Genomic DNA, 23628 nt, shown 5'->3' with positions numbered 1-23628 from the left:
TCTGACCAGAGATGACAACTCCTTGGCCTTCTCCTCCGGGAGAAACACCTTCTTCTGTTTTGTGTCCAGAATCATACCCAGGAACAGCAGACGCGTCGTAGGAACCAGCTGCGACTTTGGGATATTCAGAATCCAGCCGTGCTGTTGTAGCACTTCCTGAGATAGTGCTACTCCGACCAACAACTGCTCCATGGACCTCGCCTTTATAAGGAGATCGTCCAAGTACGGGATTATTATAACTCCCTTCTTTCGAAGGAGTATCGTCATTTCGGCCATTACTTTGGTAAATACCCTCGGTGCCGTGGACAGACCAAACGGCAACGTCTGGAATTGGTAATGGCAGTCCTGTACCACAAAACGGAGGTACACCTGGTGAGGTGGGTAAATGGGGACATGTAGGTAAGCATCCTTGATGTCCAGTGATACCATGTAATCCCCCTCTTCCAGGCTTGCAATAACCGCCCTGAGCGATTCCATTTTGAACTTGAACTTCTTTATATAAGTGTTCAAGTATTTCAAATTTAGAATGGGTCTCACCGAACTGTCTGGTTTCGGTACCACAAACATTGTGGAATAGTAACCCCGTCCCTGTTGAAGGAGGGGAACTTTTATTATCACCTGCTGGAGGTACAGCTTGTGAATTGCCGCCAGTACTACCTCCCTGTCCTGGGGAGTAGCTGGCAAGGCTGATTTGAGGTAACGGCGAGGGGGAGACGTCTCGAACTCCAGCTTGTATCCCTGAGATACCACTTGTAGAACCCAGAGATCCACCTGTGAGCGAACCCACTGGTCGCTGAAGTTTTGGAGACGGGCCCCCACCGCACCTGGCTCCACATGTGGAGCCCCAGCGTCATGCGGTGGACTTAGTGGAAGCAGGGGAGGATTTTTGTTCTTGGGAACTGGCTGTCTGGTGCAGCTTTTTCCCTCTACCCCTGCCTCTGGGCAGAAAGGACGCGCCTCTAACCCGCTTGCCTTTCTGAGGCCGAAAGGACTGTACTTGATAATACGGTGCTTTCTTAGGCTGTGAGGGAACCTGAGGTAAAAAAGTCTACTTCCCAGATGTTGCTGTGGATACGAGGTCCGAAAGACCGTCCCCAAACAATTCCTCACCCTTATAAGGCAAAATTTCCATGTGCCTTTTAGAATCAGCATCACCTGTCCACTGCCGAGTCCATAATACTCTCCGGGCAGAAATGGACATAGCATTAATTCTAGATGCCAGCCGGCAAATGTCCCTCTGTGCATCTCACATATATAAGACTACGTCTTTAATATGCTCTATGGTTAGCAATATAGTGTCCCTGTCAAGGGAATCAATGTTATCAGACAGGGAATCAGACCACGCTGCTGCAGCACTACACATCCATGCTGAAGCAATAGCAGGTCTCAGTATAGTACCTGAGTGTGTATACACAGACTTCAGGATAGCCTCCTGCTTTCTATCTGCAGGCTCCTTTAAGGCGGCCGTATCCTGAGAAGGCAGTGCCACCTTTTTTGATAAGCGTGTGAGCGCCTTGTCCACCTTAGGGGATGTCTCCCAGCGTAACCTATCCGTTGGCGGGAAAGGGTACGCCATTAGTAACTGCTTAGAAATTACTAGTTTCTTATCTGGGGAACCCCACGCTTCTTCACACAATTCATTTAACTCATCAGATGGGGGAAAAGTCACTGGCTGCTTTTTCTCCCCAAACATAATACCCTTTTTTGTGGTAACCGGGTTAATGTCAGAAATGTGCAACACATTTTTCATTGCCGTAATCATGCATCGGATGGCCCTAGTGGATTGTACATTTGTCTCATCCTCGTCGACACTGGAGTCAGACTCCGTGTCGACATCTGTGTCTGCCATCTGAGGTAGCGAGCGTTTTTGAGCCCCTGACGGCCTCTGAGATGCTTGGGCAGGCGTGGGCTGAGATGCCGGCTGTCCCAAAGCTGCGTCATCGAACCTTTTATGCAAGGAGTTGACACTGTCGGTTAATACCTTCCACATATCCATCCACTCTGGTGTCGGCCCTGCAGGGGGCGACATCACACTTATCGGCACCTGCTCCGCCTCCATGTAAGCGTCCTCATCAAACATGTCGACACAGCCGTACCGACACACCGCACACACACACAGGGAATGCTCTGACTGAGGACAGGACCCCACAAAGTCCTTTGGGGAGACAGAGAGAGAGAGTATGCCAGCACACACCAGAGCGCTATATAACTGAGGGATATACACTATACACAAAGTGAATTTTCCCCCTATAGCTGCTTATATCACAATTTGCGCCTAAATTTATGTGCCCCCCCTCTCTTTTTTACCCTTTCTGTATTGTATACTGCAGGGGAGAGCCTGGGGAGCGTCCTTCCAGCGGAGCTGTGAAGAGAAAATGGCGCTGGCTGTGCTGAGGGAGATAGCCCCGCCCCTTCAGCGGCGGGCTTCTCCCACTTTTTATAACGTTAATGGCGGGGGTTTCTGCATATATACAGTGTTAAACACTGCATTATGTGTTTTTTTGTGCCAAAAGGTATATTAATTGCAGCCCAGGGCCCCCCCCCCCCCCCCTCAGCGCCCTGCACCCACCAGTGACCGGAGCGTGTGGTGTGCTGTGGGAGCAATGGCGCACAGCTGCAGTGCTGTGCGCTACCTTATTGAAGACCGGAGTCTTCAGCCGCCGATTTTCTCCGGTTTCTTCCGTCTTCTGGCTCTGCAAGGGGGACGGCGGCGCGGCTCTGGGAACGGACGATCGAGGTCGGGCCCTGTGTTCGATCCCTCTGGAGCTAATGGTGTCCAGTAGCCTAGAAGCACAAGCTAGCTGCAAGCAGGTAGGTTTGCTTCTCTCCCCTAAGTCCCACGTAGCAGTGAGTCTGTTGCCAGCAGATCTCACTGAAAATAAAAAACCTAACAAATACTTTTCTTTATAGTGAGCTCAGGAGAGCCCACTAAGTGCATCCAGCTCAGGCCGGGCACAGATTCTAACTGAGGTCTGGAGGAGGGGCATAGAGGGAGGAGCCAGTGCACACCAGATGTAGTACCTAATCTTTTCTTTAAAGAGTGCCCAGTCTCCTGCGGAGCCCGTCTATTCCCCATGGTCCTTACGGAGTACCCAGCATCCACTAGGACGTCAGAAAAATGACCGATATCAACAGTGACCTACATTTATAATCGGCACATGTTTACAGTGGTTATAAATACAGCTCTTTGCCCAGAGGGTTGTACTGCATAAGAGATAATATAGAAGAAGGACATACTTTGTTTCGAGAAGCTGGGTGTTCTCCAGAATAAGATTTTCCACCTCTCGCCCCATTCCTAATACAAAAAAATGTTGCAATAAATATTGGCATTCTGGCAGCTATCAGAAGCGGGAAGGAAAGGGTTAAGCGAGGTACTAAATGGGAAGATCAATGTTCACCTGAACAGGTTGCAGTGGGACTGACTTCTGCATCTGGCTATAGAAACACAGATAAGAACCACATGGCCCATGTAGTCTGCTCCTTTTTAACCTCATGACCTCAACCCCCTATTTCATCCTTCGTTCTTTGTAAAGGATGTCCTTATGTCGACCCCAAGCATGTTTCAGTTGTTCTACTGAAGTGAATGGCCGATATATTGTGGGTGTGTCCGTGGGTGTGTACCCCCAAATGTGTGTGTATGATATATCGGCACATCATGTTGTGTGTATGGGTGGTCGTACACTTGCTGCAGAGGCTGCCGGAGACTGGTATCACAACCGTGCGGGCACATTTAAAATGACATCGAGCCAATGATCTGCAAGTGTGTATGTACTTACCGATCGTTAGATAGGTTGGCGGATCGGCTTTTAGGTTTTAGGTATATTCATTACTCTGCACAGATGGTTAACTCAAATTGACTGAGGCGTTAATTAAGTCACCTGTGTCCAAGCATGAATAAATGTAAAACCTGGACCCTTGGGGTGCCTTGAGGACCGCGTTTGAGAACCTCTGCACTAAGGTTACGTTTTTGTTGGGAGCCAATTAACCGATCAGTATATTTTTAGATTGTGAGGACCCAGAAGAAACCCACGCAAGAATAGGTAGAATATACAAACTCCACACGATTAAGGCCGTTTCTATCCTGTTCCCCCTTTGTCTACTCTGCTCCAAACTATACATATTAAGATCTTTAAGTCTTTCCGGATAAATTTTGTGATGCAGGCCATGTACCATTTTAGTTGCCCTCTTCGTACAGTCACTAATGCATTTATAACCTTCTGGAGATATAGGGGCTAATTCAAACCTGATCGCTAGGCTGCGTTTTCGTACAGCGGGCGATCAGGTCTAAACTGCGCATACGTATGCACCGCAATGCGCAGGTGCATCGCACGGGTACAAAGCGGATCGCCGCTCATCGATGGATTTGTGCGAAGGATTCATTCGCACGGGCGATCGCAAGGAGATTGACAGGAAGAAGGTGTTTGTGGGTGGTAACTGACTGTTATCTGGGTGTGTTTGGAAAAACGAAGGCGTGTCCAAGCGCTTGCAGGGAGGGTTCCTGACGTCAATTCCGGTCCCGGACAGGCTGAAGCGATTGCAGTAGCTGAGTAAGTCCTGGGCTACTCAGACACTGCACAAAGTCTGTTTGTACAGCTCTGCTACACATGCGTTCACACACTTGCAAAGTGAAAATACACTCCCCTATGGGCGGCCACTATGTGAACGCAGAACTGCAAAAAAACCCTAGCGAGTGATCAGGTCTGAATTAGCCCCATAGTCTCCAGAATGGAACACAGTATTCCAAATAAGGCCATACCAATGACCTATACAGTGGTATTATTGCTTGCTTTCTTTCTGCTTATGGATTCCTAGCCCTATGCAATCAAGCGTCTGACTAGCCATCCTCATTGCTTTGTTACAATGCTTGCCTGCCTTTAAGTTACCTGAAATAGTGACTCCTAGATCCCTTTCCTCCTCAGTAGTTTACAGTATAGTGCCATTAATACTACATTAATTAAGCCTTTGGGTTTTTCAGACCCAAGCGCATGATTTAGCATTTTTGCCATTAAACTGTAGTTGCCATACACTTGACCATTGCTCTAGTCTACATAGATCATCAATCCTTTGTTTTACCCCTCCCGTGTCTCTACCCTGTTGCATACCTTTGTGTCATCTGCAAAAAGGCATACTTTCCCTTCAATACCATTTGCAATGACACAAACAAAGATATTAAAGAGCCTTGGTCCAAGTATAGATTCCTGGGGTACTCCACTGGTAACATTTCCCTCCTGTGAATGCACTCCATTTTATACAGCTGTTTTATATATTGCAACTAAGATCTTATCCATTTAATCATCTTAGAATCCAATCCCAAACTTTTGAGATTATCAGTCTGCAATGTGGGGCAGTATAAAAAGCCTTACTAAATTCTAGATAAGCTAATATGTGGCCCTGATTGATCTGCTAATTTAGTCACAGGCTGGGTTAAAAAAATGACAGTTAGGAGCTTGGTGGAAGGTGATAAAGCTTTACGGCTTTATCACCTTCCACTTTATCACTTCACCAGCTTAATAAATCTGCCCCATAGTCACAAACGTCAGTAAGTCTTGTTTGATATGCTCTCCTGTTGTCTGAGATCCTGTAAATTTCTGTATATTCTACAACTCTCTTAAGAATGTTTCCATTAATTTCCCTACTACTAATGTAAGGCTCACTGGTCACTAGACCAGCTATTGTGTAGTTGTGTGTGCTGTAACTAGAAGCCTCAAAAGTGGGCTATTTACATAAATCATTTACTTTAAAATAGTCTTTATTAAAGTTACCAATACAGGAAATTTACAATACATCAGCAGCTCTCTATTAAAACGACAATATAGATGATAATACTGGGTTAAGTTAATTTATGAATTTAGAAAAGTTACAAGAAAAATGAGGCAAATGTCTCGGTCAAATAGTGTCAGGAATTCTGTTCTAGTGTGAACCAAAGTGACCCATTTCCCAGGGGCAACGATTTTATTTATTTTTTAAATGATATGAATTTTGATCTACAGAAAGCAGATTTACCATGATGGAAGAAAGTTTTTATAAAATTAGAGTTTAGGTTGTGTACACTGTAAAGCTAGTGCTTCAAGTAGCCATACAAATTAGGTTTACTAATCTAGTACATATTTGCTTTTTAACTTAACACATATTTAAGTATGAAAATAGTTTTTGCTATTCTAAGCTTTAAGGAAATAATCCCACTTATTTTAGAAATTCCATTAATAAACAGTTTATCTTTTGTTGCTATTTCTATTACTTTATTTCTACTATGACTTACTTTTCACATATTTATATCTAGATTTATATTCAAAATAGTTTCTGCTACTTTATTAAGACTGCTTTCCCCTTTTCTACTACTTTATCCTCCTTGTATGCCACTGCTATACCGACATTTGTCTGCTAGCTAAGCCTCAACATCATTTTCCTACACTATCACAAAAACAATCCCCCTTACCTTATCAGAATGACTTTACATTACGCCTTTCTCCTGTGTGAGGTCTTGTTGCTAAGCAATCACACTGCATATTTCTAGATGTAGTCAAGGTGTCGACAACGAAAATCTAGACAATCATAGGGTCGACATCAAAATGTCAACAATCATGTCAACATGAACATAATGTCAACAACCAAAAGGTCAATATGGACATGATATAGTCAAAATGTCAACAGACAAAATTTAGACCTGTCTTTATTCTGACAGTCTATATTTTGCCCATGTCAACATTTTGAAATGGTCAAAAGGTCAATAAAAATTTAGACCTGCCTGTTTGTCGAATGTCTATGTTTTGAAAGCAGGTAAAACGATGTGCACTTACATAGATTTTGAATGTCAACATTTTGATAATGTTAAAAAAATGTAGGCCTATCTATATTCTGACTGCAGGTTAAAATATATGCAGTTACCTGGATTATGAATATCGACATAGTCAAAATGCTGACAGTCATAATACAGGCATGTCTGAACTTTCACTGTCAACATTTTACCATGTCAATATTTTATCCTACCTATATATTATCTGTCTACATTATGTCCCTGCCAGCATTTTGACTGTCCATACATTGTCGACATACAGCCCATGTCAATAATTTGGTTGTCTATGTATTGTACCTGTTGACATTATGGTGTCTATATTTTACATCTTTACATAATATACCACACCCAATATTTAATTGTCACCATACTGTGCATTGTAACATTAAACTTTTTATTATTCACATCAGCATTGCTGAGCTGTAAGTGGAAGGGAGAAAAGCTTTTAGGTGGGAGAGGTGGTTACCAGAGACCAGATGAGGTACAGCTCAGAATCACGTCCCCCTTACCAGCAATGCAGGTCCTAGGCACAGCAATGCACACAGGCCCCTACCCACCCTGTCACAGGAAGAGAAATGTAATCAATCAATAAAATGGAAAACTTTAGATATTGGGGGGTGGGGGTAGGAGATGAGGAGCGCATAGAGGGCTATGAGGAGTACACAGGTGAGGAAGACAGATGAGCAACACACAGTGTGGGAGAGGAGATGAAAGGTTGGGCGCACACAGGAAGGGGAGAGAGGTGGTGAGTACACAGAATAGCAAGAGATGGGGAGCACACAAAGAAAGAGGAATAAAGCTGAAAAGCACACAGTTGGAAGAGGAATAGAGATGTGGAGCACACGGTGAAAGATATGTGGAGCACACAGTGGGATGAGGGGGAGAGAGCACACAGTGAGGAGAGGAAGACATTGCACTGGGGGAAGAGAGATGGGGTGCACAGAGTGGAAAAGGAAAGATGGGGCGCCCACAGGGGGGAGGCTGGTAAGGGTAACTGGCTGTGCTGATTTGTATGACCCTTGGCCCTCAGAAGCTAATTAATAAAAATGAATAACATGGCATCAAGAACCTTTATTTCCCATCTCATTACAGTGGGCTGCTGTGTAAGGAGAGATCTGTGCACAATAGCATCTGTCGTGTGCTGCCTCGGAGCCATCATGATCTCCCTTAAAACATGACAGGGTAAGGTGTGCTCGCAGAGTGGGACAGATTCCCCAGCCAGGTGAGTGACCATCAGCCAGGTCAGTTTGCATTACTGCTGCTGAATGTTTAATTCAAATTAAATAATACACAGCAGCCATTTTTTTACTTTACAGATTGCATGGCCTTACCTGCAGCTGTCAGGACGGAGGAGAGAGTGCGGCAGTGACACCTGGCTATCAGGGGTCGGGACAGAGGAGAGAGTGCGACAGCATCACCCAGTAGCTCTCAGAGCCCCATGGGAACTCCCTGGGAGGAGCAGAGCACTGCAGCTTCCCCTAGATACAGCCAGAGCAGTCGGTCTGTCTTGGATGTGAGGGGGCAGTGGGTGCAATTATAGTAATCACATTGAGGGGGACCACTACATGGAGTTGGGGGGCGAAATTGACTAGAACCCTAGAATCGTATGGGCCCCTGGGCAACTGCCCACAAAGCCCATACGAAAACATAGCCCTGGTCAGACCTAAGAGTGCAAGCGAGATTATATTTTGAAATGAAATTGAGATTTATGAAGTGGTGGTGATGTTGAGCGTTTTGTAGCCAAGTGTGGGTCACATGACTTGGATACTGTAGATATTTACAGAGAAATGTAACAACACCCATATAATAGTTTCAACTGCACGTCGCCCCTGTCAGATGTAGAAGGGGTTCAGGCAAGAGCTAGATAATGTGATAAGGAGACATTATTATGGTCAGATCAAAAAAGTATTCCATCCTATCTGAGGCATGGCGCAGATGACTCCACTTTATAGAACAAGAGAAGATAGAAGCTGGTTACTCCCAAATGTGTAGCAAAAACCACTTGTATGACACAAGAATAATACTAGGAAGGAAGCATAGCTCACTGAGGAGACGGACTGAAAACTAAGTAGTCGGAAATGGGAGGAAAAAAATATGCAGGTTTAAAAAAAAAAAAAAAGTCCCCACAGTAGGATATGACTTGGAGGTGACCAGTGTGCTAGTTTCAATATAGTGTACCATGGAGGAGAGTCGGAGGCCTAACAAGGCTGCCCAGAGGCAGTCTGATTTATTCATTTTATTTATTTTTGCATTGGGTCAGGTTGGTGAGCCAAGCTGGGAGGGGTGGGAGTCAGGGGGATGGCGAGCATGCGGGAGCTGTCAGTGGTAAGCAACAGGGCAAAACGCTGTTTGTTGCTTAGTGGGGTCCAGGCTGGTCTGAGTAGCTGTATCAAACAGCGCTAGTGATCACTATTAAAAGGTAAGGGGGGGGGGGGGGGGGGGTGATGCAATAAGAGATAGCTATAACAAAGCGAGATGGTCACATAGGGAACTATAGTGGCGGTGGAGGGCATGCAATGAGAGCTTGCTAAACTGCACATCAGGAAAAGGTTGAGTCGGTGTTGGTAAGCGTAGGGAGGTGGGGGGTGGAGTGTCACACAGTGCTGAGTGCCATAGGGAGGAGCCACATTGGGAATTGTGAGGGGAGGGGGCTGCAATAAGAAATATGGAGAAGGCTGTAAGGGGAGACACATGTATATAGATTTCCCATGTGTGCACACATTGAACATATATGGAAGTTATGGGTGTGGATGCAAAAACGTGTGTGTGTGTGTGTATATATATATATATACATATATATATATATATATATATATATATATATATATATATATACGAAAGGGAGTCTGGCACTCCAAATAACAAAAATAACTGCGGCCGGTGCCCTCACATGTAGGATGAGATGTAGAGGAACGGCGTGCGGCACTCAGCCCAAAAGACCACAGCAAAGAGTCAAGTATGCATAACAACGTTTCAATGCATCCGCATTGTCGTCAGGTTTATTGAGAATAACAAGACAAACATACCTTATATCACTGTGCCACCCACGTGAAGAAGCAACATCGGCTTCCGGGAACGGGACCACGCACCCGACCGGCGGCCGTATCTGATGACATCATCAGAAACATTCAAAGTGCACACCCCCACCAGGAAATCAAGCTGCCATGGAAACGAAACAACAAATGCTCAGTGTGCATAACGCAGAGCTACAGAAAGGCTATTGCAGCCGCATACATTTACAAAATATCATGAAAGAAATGAATGCAGTTAATAAAATGTGAACATATACAAAATGCAACCTAAAAGGAAACAGAATGATATTATAAAAAGCAAGCATAATTAATAGACTCATTAAGACCTTTAGGAATAATGACATCTAAACGTATGATCCAGCGTGTCTCACATTGCAGTAGCTTACGCCCCCGATCACCACCACGTTTGGAAGGTGGAATATGATCGATCATACGATATCTGAGACTATTTAAAGGATGTTTAAATTCAAAGAAGTGCCGTGCCACAGGCTGGTCACTTTTACCAGTTTCAAGAGCATGACGTATGGCAGACCGATGCGCCGTCATGCGCTCTTTGAATTTGCGCTCAGTTTTACCCACATAGCTTAGACCACAGGGGCATAACAACTGGTAAACCACATAAGTGGAGTTACATGTAAGTAAGTGGTGTATTTTAATCTTGTTACCCGTGTGCGGATGACAGAATGAATTACCTGCAATCAAAAATTGGCAAGTTACACATGTACAACGAATGCAGACAGTTTTTTTAGAAGCAGAAATGGTTTTCATGAGAGGTGCCACATCTGTTTTAACCAGAAAATCGCGCAGATTGCGACCTCTTGAATAACAAGGCATGAGTCTATGTTGTTGTAACGGGAGTGATAAGTCAGACTCAACAATTGGCCATAATTTTTTTGAAATGTGATTAATAATCGGGGAAGCTGGATTAAATTTATTAACCCAAGGAATCCTGGGTCTATCAAGATCATTACGGGCACGATGTAAGTGCAAAAGTGTATTTCTGTCAATCCTCAACACTCTCTCCTTAGTGGCTAGTAATTCCTTACGGGAATAACCCCTGCGTATGAATTTTTCTATCAACATATCAATCTGTGCCATTGAAGTCTCAATCTGGTTGTTGATACGATGTATACGTATCATTTGTGAATAAGGGACACCTCTAATGAGGCTTTTAGGGTGACAACTCTGAGCTTGCAAAAAAGGGTTACGGTCAGTTGATTTAGTGTAAACCATGGTATTAATCTGATTGTCTTTGAGGGAAATAAGGACATCAAGAAACGCAATCTGTTCCTGATTAAATGTGTACGTAAATTTAATAGGGCATGTACCACCATTATGTAACTCGATATGATTAATCAAGTCCATAACATCACCCCGCCAGATGATAAGCAGGTCATCAATATAGCGTGTATATAGAATAAGATTCTCCATAATAGCAGCATCACTAAAAAATAAGTCATGTTCAATAGCGAACATCACGATGTTCGCATATACCGGGGCTGCGCAAGACCCCATCGCGCAGCCCATGACCTGTAGGAAAAATTGATCATTATATAGAAAGAAGTTTTTGGTGAGAATCAATGTCAAGATTAGATCAATTAACTCTGAAGAAAAACAATTACATTTGGTCAAAAATTTCCTCAATAATGCAAAACCAAAATCATGCGGGATGGAGGTGTACAAATTTACCACATCAATGGTGACAAGCCAACACCCCTCAGGTACACAAACATTAGCCAATTTTTGTAACAGGGTGGTGGTATCAAGCAGAAAAGTAGGTTCTGCTTGCACAAAAGGTTGCAATATGGCATCTAAATACGTGGCTACAGGTTGAAATAATGAACCACGGGCGCCAATGATGGGGCGCCCTGGAGGTGGAAACAGATTTATGTGGACCTTAGGTAAGGTATAAAACAGAGGTACACAAGGATGCAGCGGCAATAAAACATCAAATAGATCCTGTGAAATAATCTGACTATCAAGAGCATGCTGGAGAATATTTCTCAGTTCACATTTAAACTTAATTGAGGGGTCCTGATGCAATTTAATATAGACTGTGGAGTCCATAAGTTGACGTTCCACTTCTTGGTGGTAATCATTCAGATCTTGAAGAACTATTGCTCCCCCCTTATCGGCAAGCTCAGAGTTGTCACCCTAAAAGCCTCATTAGAGGTGTCCCTTATTCACAAATGATACGTATACATCGTATCAACAACCAGATTGAGACTTCAATGGCACAGATTGATATGTTGATAGAAAAATTCATACGCAGGGGTTATTCCCGTAAGGAATTACTAGCCACTAAGGAGAGAGTGTTGAGGATTGACAGAAATACACTTTTGCACTCACATCGTGCCCGTAATGATCTTGATAGACCCAGGATTCCTTGGGTTAATAAATTTAATCCAGCTTCCCCGATTATTAATCACATTTCAAAAAAATTATGGCCAATTGTTGAGTCTGACTTATCACTCCCGTTACAACAACATAGACTCATGCCTTGTTATTCAAGAGGTCGCAATCTGCGCGATTTTCTGGTTAAAACAGATGTGGCACCTCTCATGAAAACCATTTCTGCTTCTAAAAAAACTGTCTGCATTCGTTGTACATGTGTAACTTGCCAATTTTTGATTGCAGGTAATTCATTCTGTCATCCGCACACGGGTAACAAGATTAAAATACACCACTTACTTACATGTAACTCCACTTATGTGGTTTACCAGTTGTTATGCCCCTGTGGTCTAAGCTATGTGGGTAAAACTGAGCGCAAATTCAAAGAGCGCATGACGGCGCATCGGTCTGCCATACGTCATGCTCTTGAAACTGGTAAAAGTGACCAGCCTGTGGCACGGCACTTCTTTGAATTTAAACATCCTTTTAATAGTCTCAGATATCGTATGATCGATCATATTCCACCTTCCAAACGTGGTGGTGATCGTGGGCGTAAGCTACTGCAATGTGAGACACGCTGGATCATACGTTTAGATGTCATTATTCCTAAAGGTCTTAATGAGTCTATTAATTATGCTTGCTTTTTATAATATCATTCTGTTTCCTTTTAGGTTGCATTTTGTATATGTTCACATTTTATTAACTGCATTCATTTCTTTCATGATATTTTGTAAATGTATGCGGCTGCAATAGCCTTTCTGTAGCTCTGCGTTATGCACACTGAGCATTTGTTGTTTCGTTTCCATGGCAGCTTGATTTCCTGGTGGGGGTGTGCACTTTGAATGTTTCTGATGATGTCATCAGATACGGCCGCCGGTCGGGTGCGTGGTCCCGTTCCCGGAAGCCGATGTTGCTTCTTCACGTGGGTGGCACAGTGATAGAAGGTATGTTTGTCTTGTTATTCTCAATAAACCTGACGACAATGCGGATGCATTGAAACGTTGTTATGCATACTTGACTCTTTGCTGTGGTCTTTTGGGCTGAGTGCCGCACGCCGTTCCTCTCTCTATATATATATATATATATATATATATATATATATATATATACACACACACGCATATAATTGCTTTGCTATGGGTGAAGTACAGTCTTTATGCTGTTTTCCGTTGCCTAAACTCCAGCCAATTTTACCAAGTAAATATGCAGCCAAACCAGTCTGGGCTTCCACAGCTGTGCCTGTACGGATGTCACCCTGAGAGCGGACAAAATTAGTTGTAGGAAAGTGTATGAGAGTCTAGCCAACTAATATTACCCTGGAACACACTTGATGCTTCCTGCTACAGAAATCCAGGACAGTTTAATTATAATTGGTTAACAATTTTTTTGATTAGTTTAAAGAAAATGAATGAAACATAGGTGGATTATCCTATGGAAAGTACTGTATGATGAGGTAACATGGTGTGGACTTGGCAACAGGCTGCAGTATTTTGCTATTTTTGAAACAGCAATGTTCCACTGCAGGGATTTTTAAGTGGTGCCCTGCAGGCCAGAGGAGGTCGAGCTACACTTGCATATAGGGGGTAATTTTAAGTTGATCGCAGCAGGAACTTTGTTAGCAGTTGGGCAAAACCATGTACACTGCAGGGGAGGCAGATATAACATGTGCAGAGAGAGTTAGATTTGGGTGGGTTATATTGTTTCTGTGCAGGGTAAATACTGGCTGTTTTATTTTTACACTGCAATTTAGAGTGCAGATTGAACACACCACACCCAAATCTAACTCTCTCTGCACATGTTATATCTGCTTCCCCTGCAGTGCACATGTTTTTTTTTCCAACTGCTAACAAAGGGGGTAATTCCAAGTTGATCGCAGCAGGATTTTTGTTAGCAGTTGGGCAAAACCATGTTCACTGCAGGGGAGGCAGATATAACATGTGCAGAGAGGGTTAGATTTGGGTGGGGTGTGTTCAATCTGCAATCTAATTTGCAGTGTAAAAATAAAGCAGCCAGTATTTACCCTGCACAGAAACAAAATAACCCACCCAAATCTAACTCTCTCTGCAAATGTTATATTTGCCCCCCCCTGCAGTGCACATGGTTTTGCCCAATTGCTAACAAACTTGTTGCTGCGATCAACTCAGAATTACCCCCAAAGTTCCTGCTGCGATCAACTCAGAATTACCCCCATAATGAGAAGAGCCTGTACAGTCGTGATCAGCAAAATATAAGTTCTCATAGCTTGTGTGTTCCTTTGACCCTCAATTGAGAACAGAAGCAAATTCGAATTATGAAAAGTCAACATTTTACAGTTGCTGTTCAGGGAATAAATTAGATACGGCACATACTAAATAATAAAATATAAATAAATGTTCTAGCTCATTAGAAATCAACCTAAAGGTCAAACATTAATCATCAAGGGCACACCACACCCCATTTTGGTGCTGTTTTTTTTATTTTTATTTTTTATTATTATTATTATATTTGATTTAGTTTTAAATAACTATTTCTATAGACTGTTTTGTGTATATTATGTGGCTGTTCCAGCTAAACACAGAAGCCCGCTACTATTTACGTCATGTAAGAGGAGACCTTCCAGTGTGTGTGGTAAAAACTGTAGACGTTACTCCGCACCACTCCACTTCCCAACCACAGGCAGTATCTGTGCTTTTATTTAAAGGCAGGACATTAAACAGACAGCGGTCCCAATTTAATTTCATGCACATAATAAGGATTGATGTTAGAGTCCCTTTAACATGCATTCTCTTATACATGACAACGTATACGTGCAGACTCAAGGCAAACCATTTTGTTTGAAACATACAAACTGTATCAAACACATTTTTGGAGGAATTCATTATTCTTCACCTTTCTTGTGGAGTATAATTAAACTCATTATAGTAAACGGACAAATTTATATCAAGCCTAACACTCACAGAAAACAGATACTCTAATACCCCTTTCACATCGCACAAATAACCCGGTATCGACCTGCTATATTGCGGGTCAACACGGGTCACTGTGTGATGTGAAAGGGGCCATGGAGAAATCCCGGGTCGCCTGACCCGGTAATTCAACCCGGGTTATAAGAATGGTTATTCCCAGGTTGAATACCGGATTAGTGGCACTGTGAACGGGTTCCCATAGGGAGAGGCGGCGCGGAGACGAGCTCATCTCCCAGCTCCGCCACTGCCGCTATGGCAACCCGACCCGGCATATCGCCGGGTTGGGAAGCCTGCTGTTAGGCTCCAATGCCAGATCCCACCTGGGAAGTTCCCGTTTCCAATTCCCGAGTGGGATACTGCATTATAGACATGAAAGGGGTATAAGTATGACATGACAAAAATGTTACTGCAGGATCATTGTACCCTAACAATGGGATCTGCAGGGAATTGCAATCACATAGTAATTCAGAGCAGATCACCAGTAACCAGCTGTAGTAGCCAAGGGACCAGTAAATTAAATCAAGAAAGCAAACTTGAAACGCTTGTGCTCAACCTGCGCCCAAACAGTAGATGGACAGAAAAATAGGACCGTAAATGAAATACCTAATAAGTCAGCCCCTTCATCAACATCTCCAATAAGGTCTGTTCCAGCCGACGACAGCTCCTCAAACAATGACTCCGTGTTTCGGTCAAATGCTTTATTTTCAATGCCTTTGGATGGGGTACTGAGAACAAGAAAAAATAAGAATTTACTCACCGGTAATTCTATTTCTCGTAGTCCGTAGTGGATGCTGGGGACTCCGTAAGGACCATGGGGAATAGCGGCTCCGCAGGAGACTGGGCACAACTATAAAGAAAGCTTTAGACTACTGGTGTGCACTGGCTCCTCCCACTATGACCCTCCTCCAGACTTCAGTTAGGATACTGTGCCCGGAAGAGCTGACACAAAAAGGAAGGATTTTGAATCCCGGGTAAGACTCATACCAGCCACACCAATCACACCGTATAACTCGTGATACAATACCCAGTTAACAGTATGATAACAACTGAGCCTCTCAACAGATGGCTCAACAATAACCCTTTAGTTAAGCAATAACTATATACAAGTATAGCAGACAATCCGCACTTGGGATGGGCGCCCAGCATCCACTACGGACTACGAGAAATAGAATTACCGGTGAGTAAATTCTTATTTTCTCTAACGTCCTAAGTGGATGCTGGGGACTCCGTAAGGACCATGGGGATTATACCAAAGCTCCCAAACGGGCGGGAGAGTGCGGATGACTCTGCAGCACCGAATGGGCAAACTCTAGGTCCTCCTCAGCCAGGGTGTCAAACTTGTAGAATTTAGCAAACGTGTTTGACCCCGACCAAGTAGCTGCTCGGCAAAGTTGAAGAGCCGAGACCCCTCGGGCAGCCGCCCAAGAAGAGCCCACCTTCCTTGTGGAATGGGCTTTCACCGATTTAGGATGCGGCAGTCCAGCCGCAGAATGTGCAAGCTGAATCGTACTACAGATCCAGCGAGTAATAGTCTGCTTTGAAGCAGGTGCACCCAACTTGTTGGGCGCATACAGGATAAAGAGCGAGTCAGTCTTTCTGACTCCAGCTGTCCTGGAAACATAGATTTTCAGGGCCCTGACTACGTCCAACAACTTGGAAGCCTCCAAATCATTTGTAGCCGCAGGCACCACGATAGGTTGGTTCAGATGAAACGCTGATACCACTTTGGGGAGAAACTGGGGACGAGTCCTCAATTCTGCCCTATCCATATGGAAAATCAGATAAGGGCTTTTACATGACAAAGCCGCCAATTCTGATACACGCCTGGCCGAAGCCAAGGCCAACAACATGACCACTTTCCACGTGAGATACTTCAATTCCACGGTTTTAAGTGGCTCAAACCAATGTGACTTTAGGAAACCCAACACCACATTGAGATCCCAAGGTGCCACAGGAGGCACAAATGGGGGCTGGATATGCAGCGCTCCCTTAACAAAAGTTTGAACTTCAGGTAGTGAAGCCAGTTCTTTCTGGAAGAAAATCGATAGAGCCGAAATCTGGACCTTAATGGAACCCAATTTTAGGCCCATAGTCACCCCTGACTGTAGGAAGTGCAGGAAACGGCCTAGCTGAAATTCCTCCGTTGGGGCCTTCCTGGCCTCACACCACGCAACATATTTTCGCCATATGCGGTGATAATGGTTTGCGGTTACTTCTTTCCTAGCTTTAATCAGCGTAGGAATGACTTCCTCCGGAATGCTCTTTTCCTTCAGGATCCGGTGTTCAACCGCCATGCCGTCAAACGCAGCCGCGGTAAGTCTTGGAACAGACAGGGCCCCTGCTGCAGCAGGTCCTGTCTGTGCGGCAGAGGCCATGGGTCCTCTGAGATCATTTCTTGAAGTTCCGGGTACCAAGCTCTTCTTGGCCAATCCGGAACAATGAGTATAGTTCTTACTCCTCTTCTCCTTATTATCCTCAGTACCTTTGGTATGAGAGGAAGAGGAGGGAACACATAAACCGACCGGTACACCCACGGTGTCACTAGAGCGTCCACAGCTATCGCCTGCGGGTCTCTCGACCTGGCGCAATATCTTTCTAGCTTTTTGTTTAGGCGGGACGCCATCATGTTCACCTGTGGCTTTTCCCAACGGTTTACAATCAGTTGGAAGACTTCTGGATGAAGTCCCCACTCTCCCGGGTGGAGGTCGTGCCTGCTGAGGAAGTCTGCTTCCCAGTTGTCCACTCCCGGAATGAACACTGCTGACAGTGCTAACACGTGATTTTCCGCCCATCGGAGAATCCTTGTGGCTTCTGCCATTGCCGTCCTACTTCTCGTGCCGCCCTGTCGGTTTACATGGGCGACCGCCGTGATGTTGTCTGACTGGATCAGTACCGGCTGGTTTTGAAGCAGGGGTTTTGCCTGACTTAGGGCATTGTAAATGGCCCTCAGTTCCAGAATATTTATGTGCAGGGAAGTCTCCTGACTTGACCATAGTCCTTGGAAGTTTCTTCCCTGTGTGACTGCCCCCCAGCCTCGAAGGCTGGCATCCGTGGTCACCAGGACCCAGTCCTGTATGCCGAATCTGCGGCCCTCTTGAAGATGAGCACTCTGCAGCCACCACAGCAGAGACACCCTTGTCCTTGGAGACAGGGTTATCAGCCGATGCATCTGAAGATGCGATCCGGACCACTTGTCCAACAGGTCCCACTGAAAGGCTCTTGCATGAAACCTGCCGAATGGAATTGCTTCGTAAGAAGCAACCATCTTTCCCAGGATCCGCGTGCAGTGATGCACCGACACCTGTTTTGGTTTTAGGAGGCCTCTGACTAGAGATGACAGCTCCTTGGCCTTCTCCTCCGGGAGAAACACTTTTTTCTGTTCTGTGTCCAGAACCATCCCCAGGAACAGTAGACGTGTCGTAGGGACCAGCTGTGACTTTGGAATGTTTAGAATCCAGCCGTGCTGTTGTAGCACCTCCCGAGATAGTGCTACCCCGACCAACAACTGCTCTCTGGACCTCGCCTTTATCAGGAGATCGTCCAAGTACGGGATAATTAAAACTCCCTTCTTTCGAAGGAGTATCATCATTTCGGCCTTTACCTTGGTAAAGACCCTCGGAGCCGTGGATAGACCGAACGGCAACGTCTGGAATTGGTAATGACAATCCTGTACCACAAATCTGAGATACTCCTGGTGAGGATGGTAAATGGGGACATGCAGGTAAGCATCCTTGATGTCCAGTGATACCATGTAATCCCCCTCGTCCAGGCTTGCAATAACCGCCCTGAGCGATTCCATCTTGAACTTGAATTTTTTTATATATGTGTTCAAGGATTTCAAATTTAAAATGCGTCTCACCGAACCGTCCGGTTTCGGTACCACAAACATTGTGGAATAGTAACCCCGTCCTTGTTGAAGTAGGGATACCTTGACTATCACCTGTTGTGAATACAGCTTGTGAATTGCCTGTAACACTGCCTCCCTGCCTGAGGGAGTGGTTGGCAAGGCAGATTTGAGGCAACGGCGGGGGGGGGGGGGGGGGGGGGGGGACGTCTCGAATTCCAGCTTGTACCCCTGAGATACTATCTGAAAAATCCAGGGATCCACCCGTGAGGGAGCCCACTGATTGCTGAAATATTTGAGACGGGCCCCCACCGTACCTGCCTCCGCCTGTAGAGCCCCAGCGTCATGCTGTGGACTTAGAGGAAGCGGGGGAGGACTTTTGCTCCTGGGAACTGGCTGTATGCTGCAGCTTTTTTCCCCTACCTCTGCCTCTGGGCAGAAAGGACGCGCCTTTAACCCGCTTGCCCCTATTGGGCCGAAAGGACTGTACCTGATAATACGGTGCTTTCTTTGGCTGTGAGGGAACATGGGGTAAAAATGTAGACTTCCCAGCTGTTGCTGTGGAAACTAGGTCCGAGAGACCATCCCCGAACAACTCCTCACCCTTATAAGGCAGAACTTCCATGTGCCTTTTGGAATCTGCATCTCCTGTCCACTGCCGAGTCCATAACCCTCTCCTGGCAGAAATGGACATTGCACTAATTTTGGATGCCAGCCGGCAAATATCCCTCTGTGCATCCCTCATGTATAAAAGTGCGTCTTTTATATGCTCTACGGTTAGCAATATAATGTCCCTGTCTAGGGTATCAATATTTTCTGACAGGGAATCTGACCATGCAGCTGCAGCACTGCCCATCCATGCTGAAGCAATAGCTGGTCTCAGTATAACACCTGTGTGTGTGTATATAGATTTCAGGATAGCCTCCTGCTTTCTATCAGCAGATTCCTTCAGGGCGGCCGTATCCGGAGACGGTAGTGCCACCTTCTTTGACAAGCGTGTGAGCGCTTTATCCACTCTAGGGGATGTTTCCCAACGTGACCTATCCTCTGGCGGGAAAGGGTACGCCATTAGTAACCTTTTAGAGATTACCAGTTTCTTATCGGGGGAAGCCCACGCTTCTTCACACACTTCATTTAATTCCTCAGATGGAGGAAAAGCTACTGGTAGTTTTTTCTCTCCAAACATAATACCCTTTTTTGTGGTACTGGGGGTAACATCAGAAATGTGCAACACATTTTTCTTTGCCTCAATCATGTAACGTGTGGCCCTACTGGAAGTTACATTAGTCTCATCGTCGTCGACACTGGAGTCAGTATCCATGTCGACATCTGTGTCTGCCATCTGAGGTAGCGGGCGTTTTAGAGCCCCTGATGGCTTTTGAGACGTCTGGGCAGGCACAGGCTGAGAAGCCGGCTGTCCCACATTTGGTATGTCGTCAAACCTTTTATGCAAGGAGTCGACACTGTCGCGTAATTCCTTCCACAACACCATCCACTCAGGTGTCGACCCCGCAGGGGGTGACATCACATTTACAGGCATCTGCTCTGCCTCCACATAAGCCTCCTCATCAAACATGTCGACACAGCCGTACCGACACACCGCAAACACACAGGGAATGCTCTGACAGAGGACAGGACCCCACAAAGCCCTTTGGGGAGACAGAGAGAGAGTATGCCAGCACACACCAGAGCGCTATATAATACAGGGACTAACTGAATTATATCCCCTTATAGCTGCTATATATATATATATATATATACACACACACTGCGCCTAAATTTAGTGCCCCCCCCTCTCTTTTTTACCCTTCTGTAGTTGTAGACTGCAGGGGAGAGCCAGGGAGCTTCCTTCCAGCGGAGCTGTGAGGGAAAATGGCGCCAGTGTGCTGAGGGAGTTAGCCCCGCCCCTTTTTCGGCGGACTTCTCCCGCGTTTTTGAAACTCTGGCAGGGGTATTAATTTACACCTATATAGCCTCTGGGACTATATATGGTGTATATTTGCCAGCCAAGGTGTGTAATATTGCCCTAAGGGCGCCCCCCCCCCAGCGCCCTGCACCCATCAGTGACCGGAGTGTGAGGTGTACATGAGGAGCAATGGCGCACAGCTGCAGTGCTGTGCGCTACCTTGGTGAAGACCGAAGTCTTCTGCCGCCGATTTTCCGGACCTCTTCTTGCTTCTGGCTCTGTAAGGGGGACGGCGGCGCGGCTCCGGGAACGAACACCAAGGTCGGGTCCTGCGGTCGATCCCTCTGGAGCTAATGGTGTCCAGTAGCCTAAGAAGCCCAAACTACCACCTGTTAGGTAGGTTCGCTTCTTCTCCCCTTAGTCCCTCGCTGCAGTGAGTCTGTTGCCAGCAGATCTCACTGAAAATAAAAAACCTAAATATACTTTCTTTCTAGGAGCTCAGGAGAGCCCCTAGTGTGCATCCAGCTCAGCCGGGCACAAGATACTAACTGAAGTCTGGAGGAGGGTCATAGTGGGAGGAGCCAGTGCACACCAGTAGTCTAAAGCTTTCTTTATAGTTGTGCCCAGTCTCCTGCGGAGCCGCTATTCCCCATGGTCCTTACGGAGTCCCCAGCATCCACTTAGGACGTTAGAGAAATTCATTAGTAAAATAAGATTTTACTTACCGATAAATCTATTTCTCATAGTCCGTAGTGGATGCTGGGACTCCGTAAGGACCATGGGGAATAGCGGCTCCGCAGGAGACAGGGCACAAGAATAAAAGCTTTAGGATCAGGTGGTGTGCACTGGCTCCTCCCCCTATGACCCTCCTCCAAGCCTCAGTTAGGATACTGTGCCCGGACGAGCGTACATAATAAGGAAGGATATTGAATCCCGGGTAAGACTCATACCAGCCACACCAATCACACCGTACAACTCGTGATCTGAACCCAGTTAACAGTATGATAACAACGAAGGAGCCTCTGAAAAGATGGCTCACAACAACAATAACCCGATTTTGTTAACAATAACTATGTACAAGTATTGCAGACAATCCGCACTTGGGATGGGCGCCCAGCATCCACTACGGACTATGAGAAATAGATTTATCGGTAAGTAAAATCTTATTTTCTCTGACGTCCTAGTGGATGCTGGGACTCCGTAAGGACCATGGGGATTATACCAAAGCTCCCAAACGGGCGGGAGAGTGCGGATGACTCTGCAGCACCGAATGAGAGAACTCCAGGTCCTCCTCAGCCAGGGTATCAAATTTGTAGAATTTAGCAAACGTGTTTGCCCCTGACCAAGTAGCTGCTCGGCAAAGTTGTAAAGCCGAGACCCCTCGGGCAGCCGCCCAAGATGAGCCCACTTTCCTTGTGGAATGGGCTTTTACAGATTTAGGCTGTGGCAGGCCTGCCACAGAATGTGCAAGCTGAATTGTACTACAAATCCAACGAGCAATAGTCTGCTTAGAAGCAGGAGCACCCAGCTTGTTGGGTGCATACAGGATAAACAGCGAGTCAGACTTTCTGACTCCAGCCGTCCTGGAAACATATATTTTCAGGGCCCTGACAACGTCAAGTAACTTGGAGTCCTCCAAGTCCCTAGTAGCCGCAGGCACCACAATAGGTTGGTTCATGTGGAAAGCAGAAACCACCTTAAGGAGAAATTGAGGACGAGTCCTCAATTCTGCCCTGTCAGAATGAAAAATTAAGTAAGGGCTTTTATATGATAAAGCCGCCAATTCTGACACACGCCTGGCTGAAGCCAGGGCTAACAGCATCGTCACCTTCCATGTGAGATATTTTAAGTCCACAGTGGTGAGTGGTTCAAACCAATGTGACTTAAGGAACCTCAAAACAACATTGAGATCCCAAGGTGCCACTGGAGGCACAAAAGGAGGTTGTATATGCAGTACCCCTTTTACAAATGTCTGAACTTCAGGTACTGAAGCCAGTTCTTTCTGGAAGAAAATCGACAGGGCCGAAATTTGAACCTTAATGGACCCTAATTTTAGGCCCATAGACAGTCCTGTTTGCAGGAAATGGAGGAAACGACCCAGTTGAAATTCCTCTGTAGGGGCCTTCTTGGCCTCACACCACGCAACATATTTTCGCCAAATGCGGTGATAATGTTTTGCGGTTACATCCTTCCTGGCTTTGACCAGGGTAGGGATGACTTCATCTGGAATGCCTTTTTCCTTCAGGATCCGGCGTTCAACCGCCATGCCGTCAAACGCAGCCGCGGTAAGTCTTGGAACAGACAAGGCCCCTGCTGGAGCAGGTCCTTTCTTAGAGGTAGAGGCCACGGGTCTTCCGTGAGCATCTCCTGAAGTTCCGGGTACCAAGTCCTTCTTGGCCAATCCGGAACCACGAGTATCGTTCTTACTCCTCTCCTTCTTATGATTCTCAGTACTTTTGGTATGAGAGGCAGAGGAGGGAACACATACACTGACTGGTACACCCACGGTGTCACCAGAGCGTCCACCGCTATTGCCTGAGGGTCCCTTGACCTGGCGCAATATCGGTCTAATTTTTTGTTTAGACGTGACGCCATCATGTCCACCTTTGGTTTTTCCCAACGGTTTACAATCAGGTGGAAGACTTCTGGGTGAAGTCCCCACTCTCCCGGGTGAAGGTCGTGTCTGCTGAGGAAGTCTGCTTCCCAGTTGTCCACTC

General features: G+C 45.7%; 1 protein-coding gene across 3 annotated transcripts in view; it reads right to left on the bottom strand.

The window, feature by feature from the left end:
• The window catches only part of SPAG9 (sperm associated antigen 9), a 262243-nt gene that overhangs the window by 75312 nt on the left and 163303 nt on the right, over positions 1-23628 (bottom strand). For all 3 annotated transcript variants that reach the window (XM_063960919.1, XM_063960920.1, XM_063960921.1), the window contains 2 exons: positions 15765-15886; positions 3238-3295 (listed from right to left, as the gene is read on the bottom strand). In XM_063960919.1, the coding sequence (XP_063816989.1) occupies positions 3238-3295; positions 15765-15886 (180 nt within the window). The remainder of the gene's footprint in view (positions 1-3237; positions 3296-15764; positions 15887-23628) is intronic.

The sequence above is a fragment of the Pseudophryne corroboree genome, chromosome 3 (assembly GCF_028390025.1).
Source record: "Pseudophryne corroboree isolate aPseCor3 chromosome 3, aPseCor3.hap2, whole genome shotgun sequence".
NCBI lineage: Eukaryota > Metazoa > Chordata > Amphibia > Anura > Myobatrachidae > Pseudophryne > Pseudophryne corroboree.
Note: the sequence above shows the minus strand (reverse complement) of the source record. Positions and strands in the feature narration are given on the sequence as shown.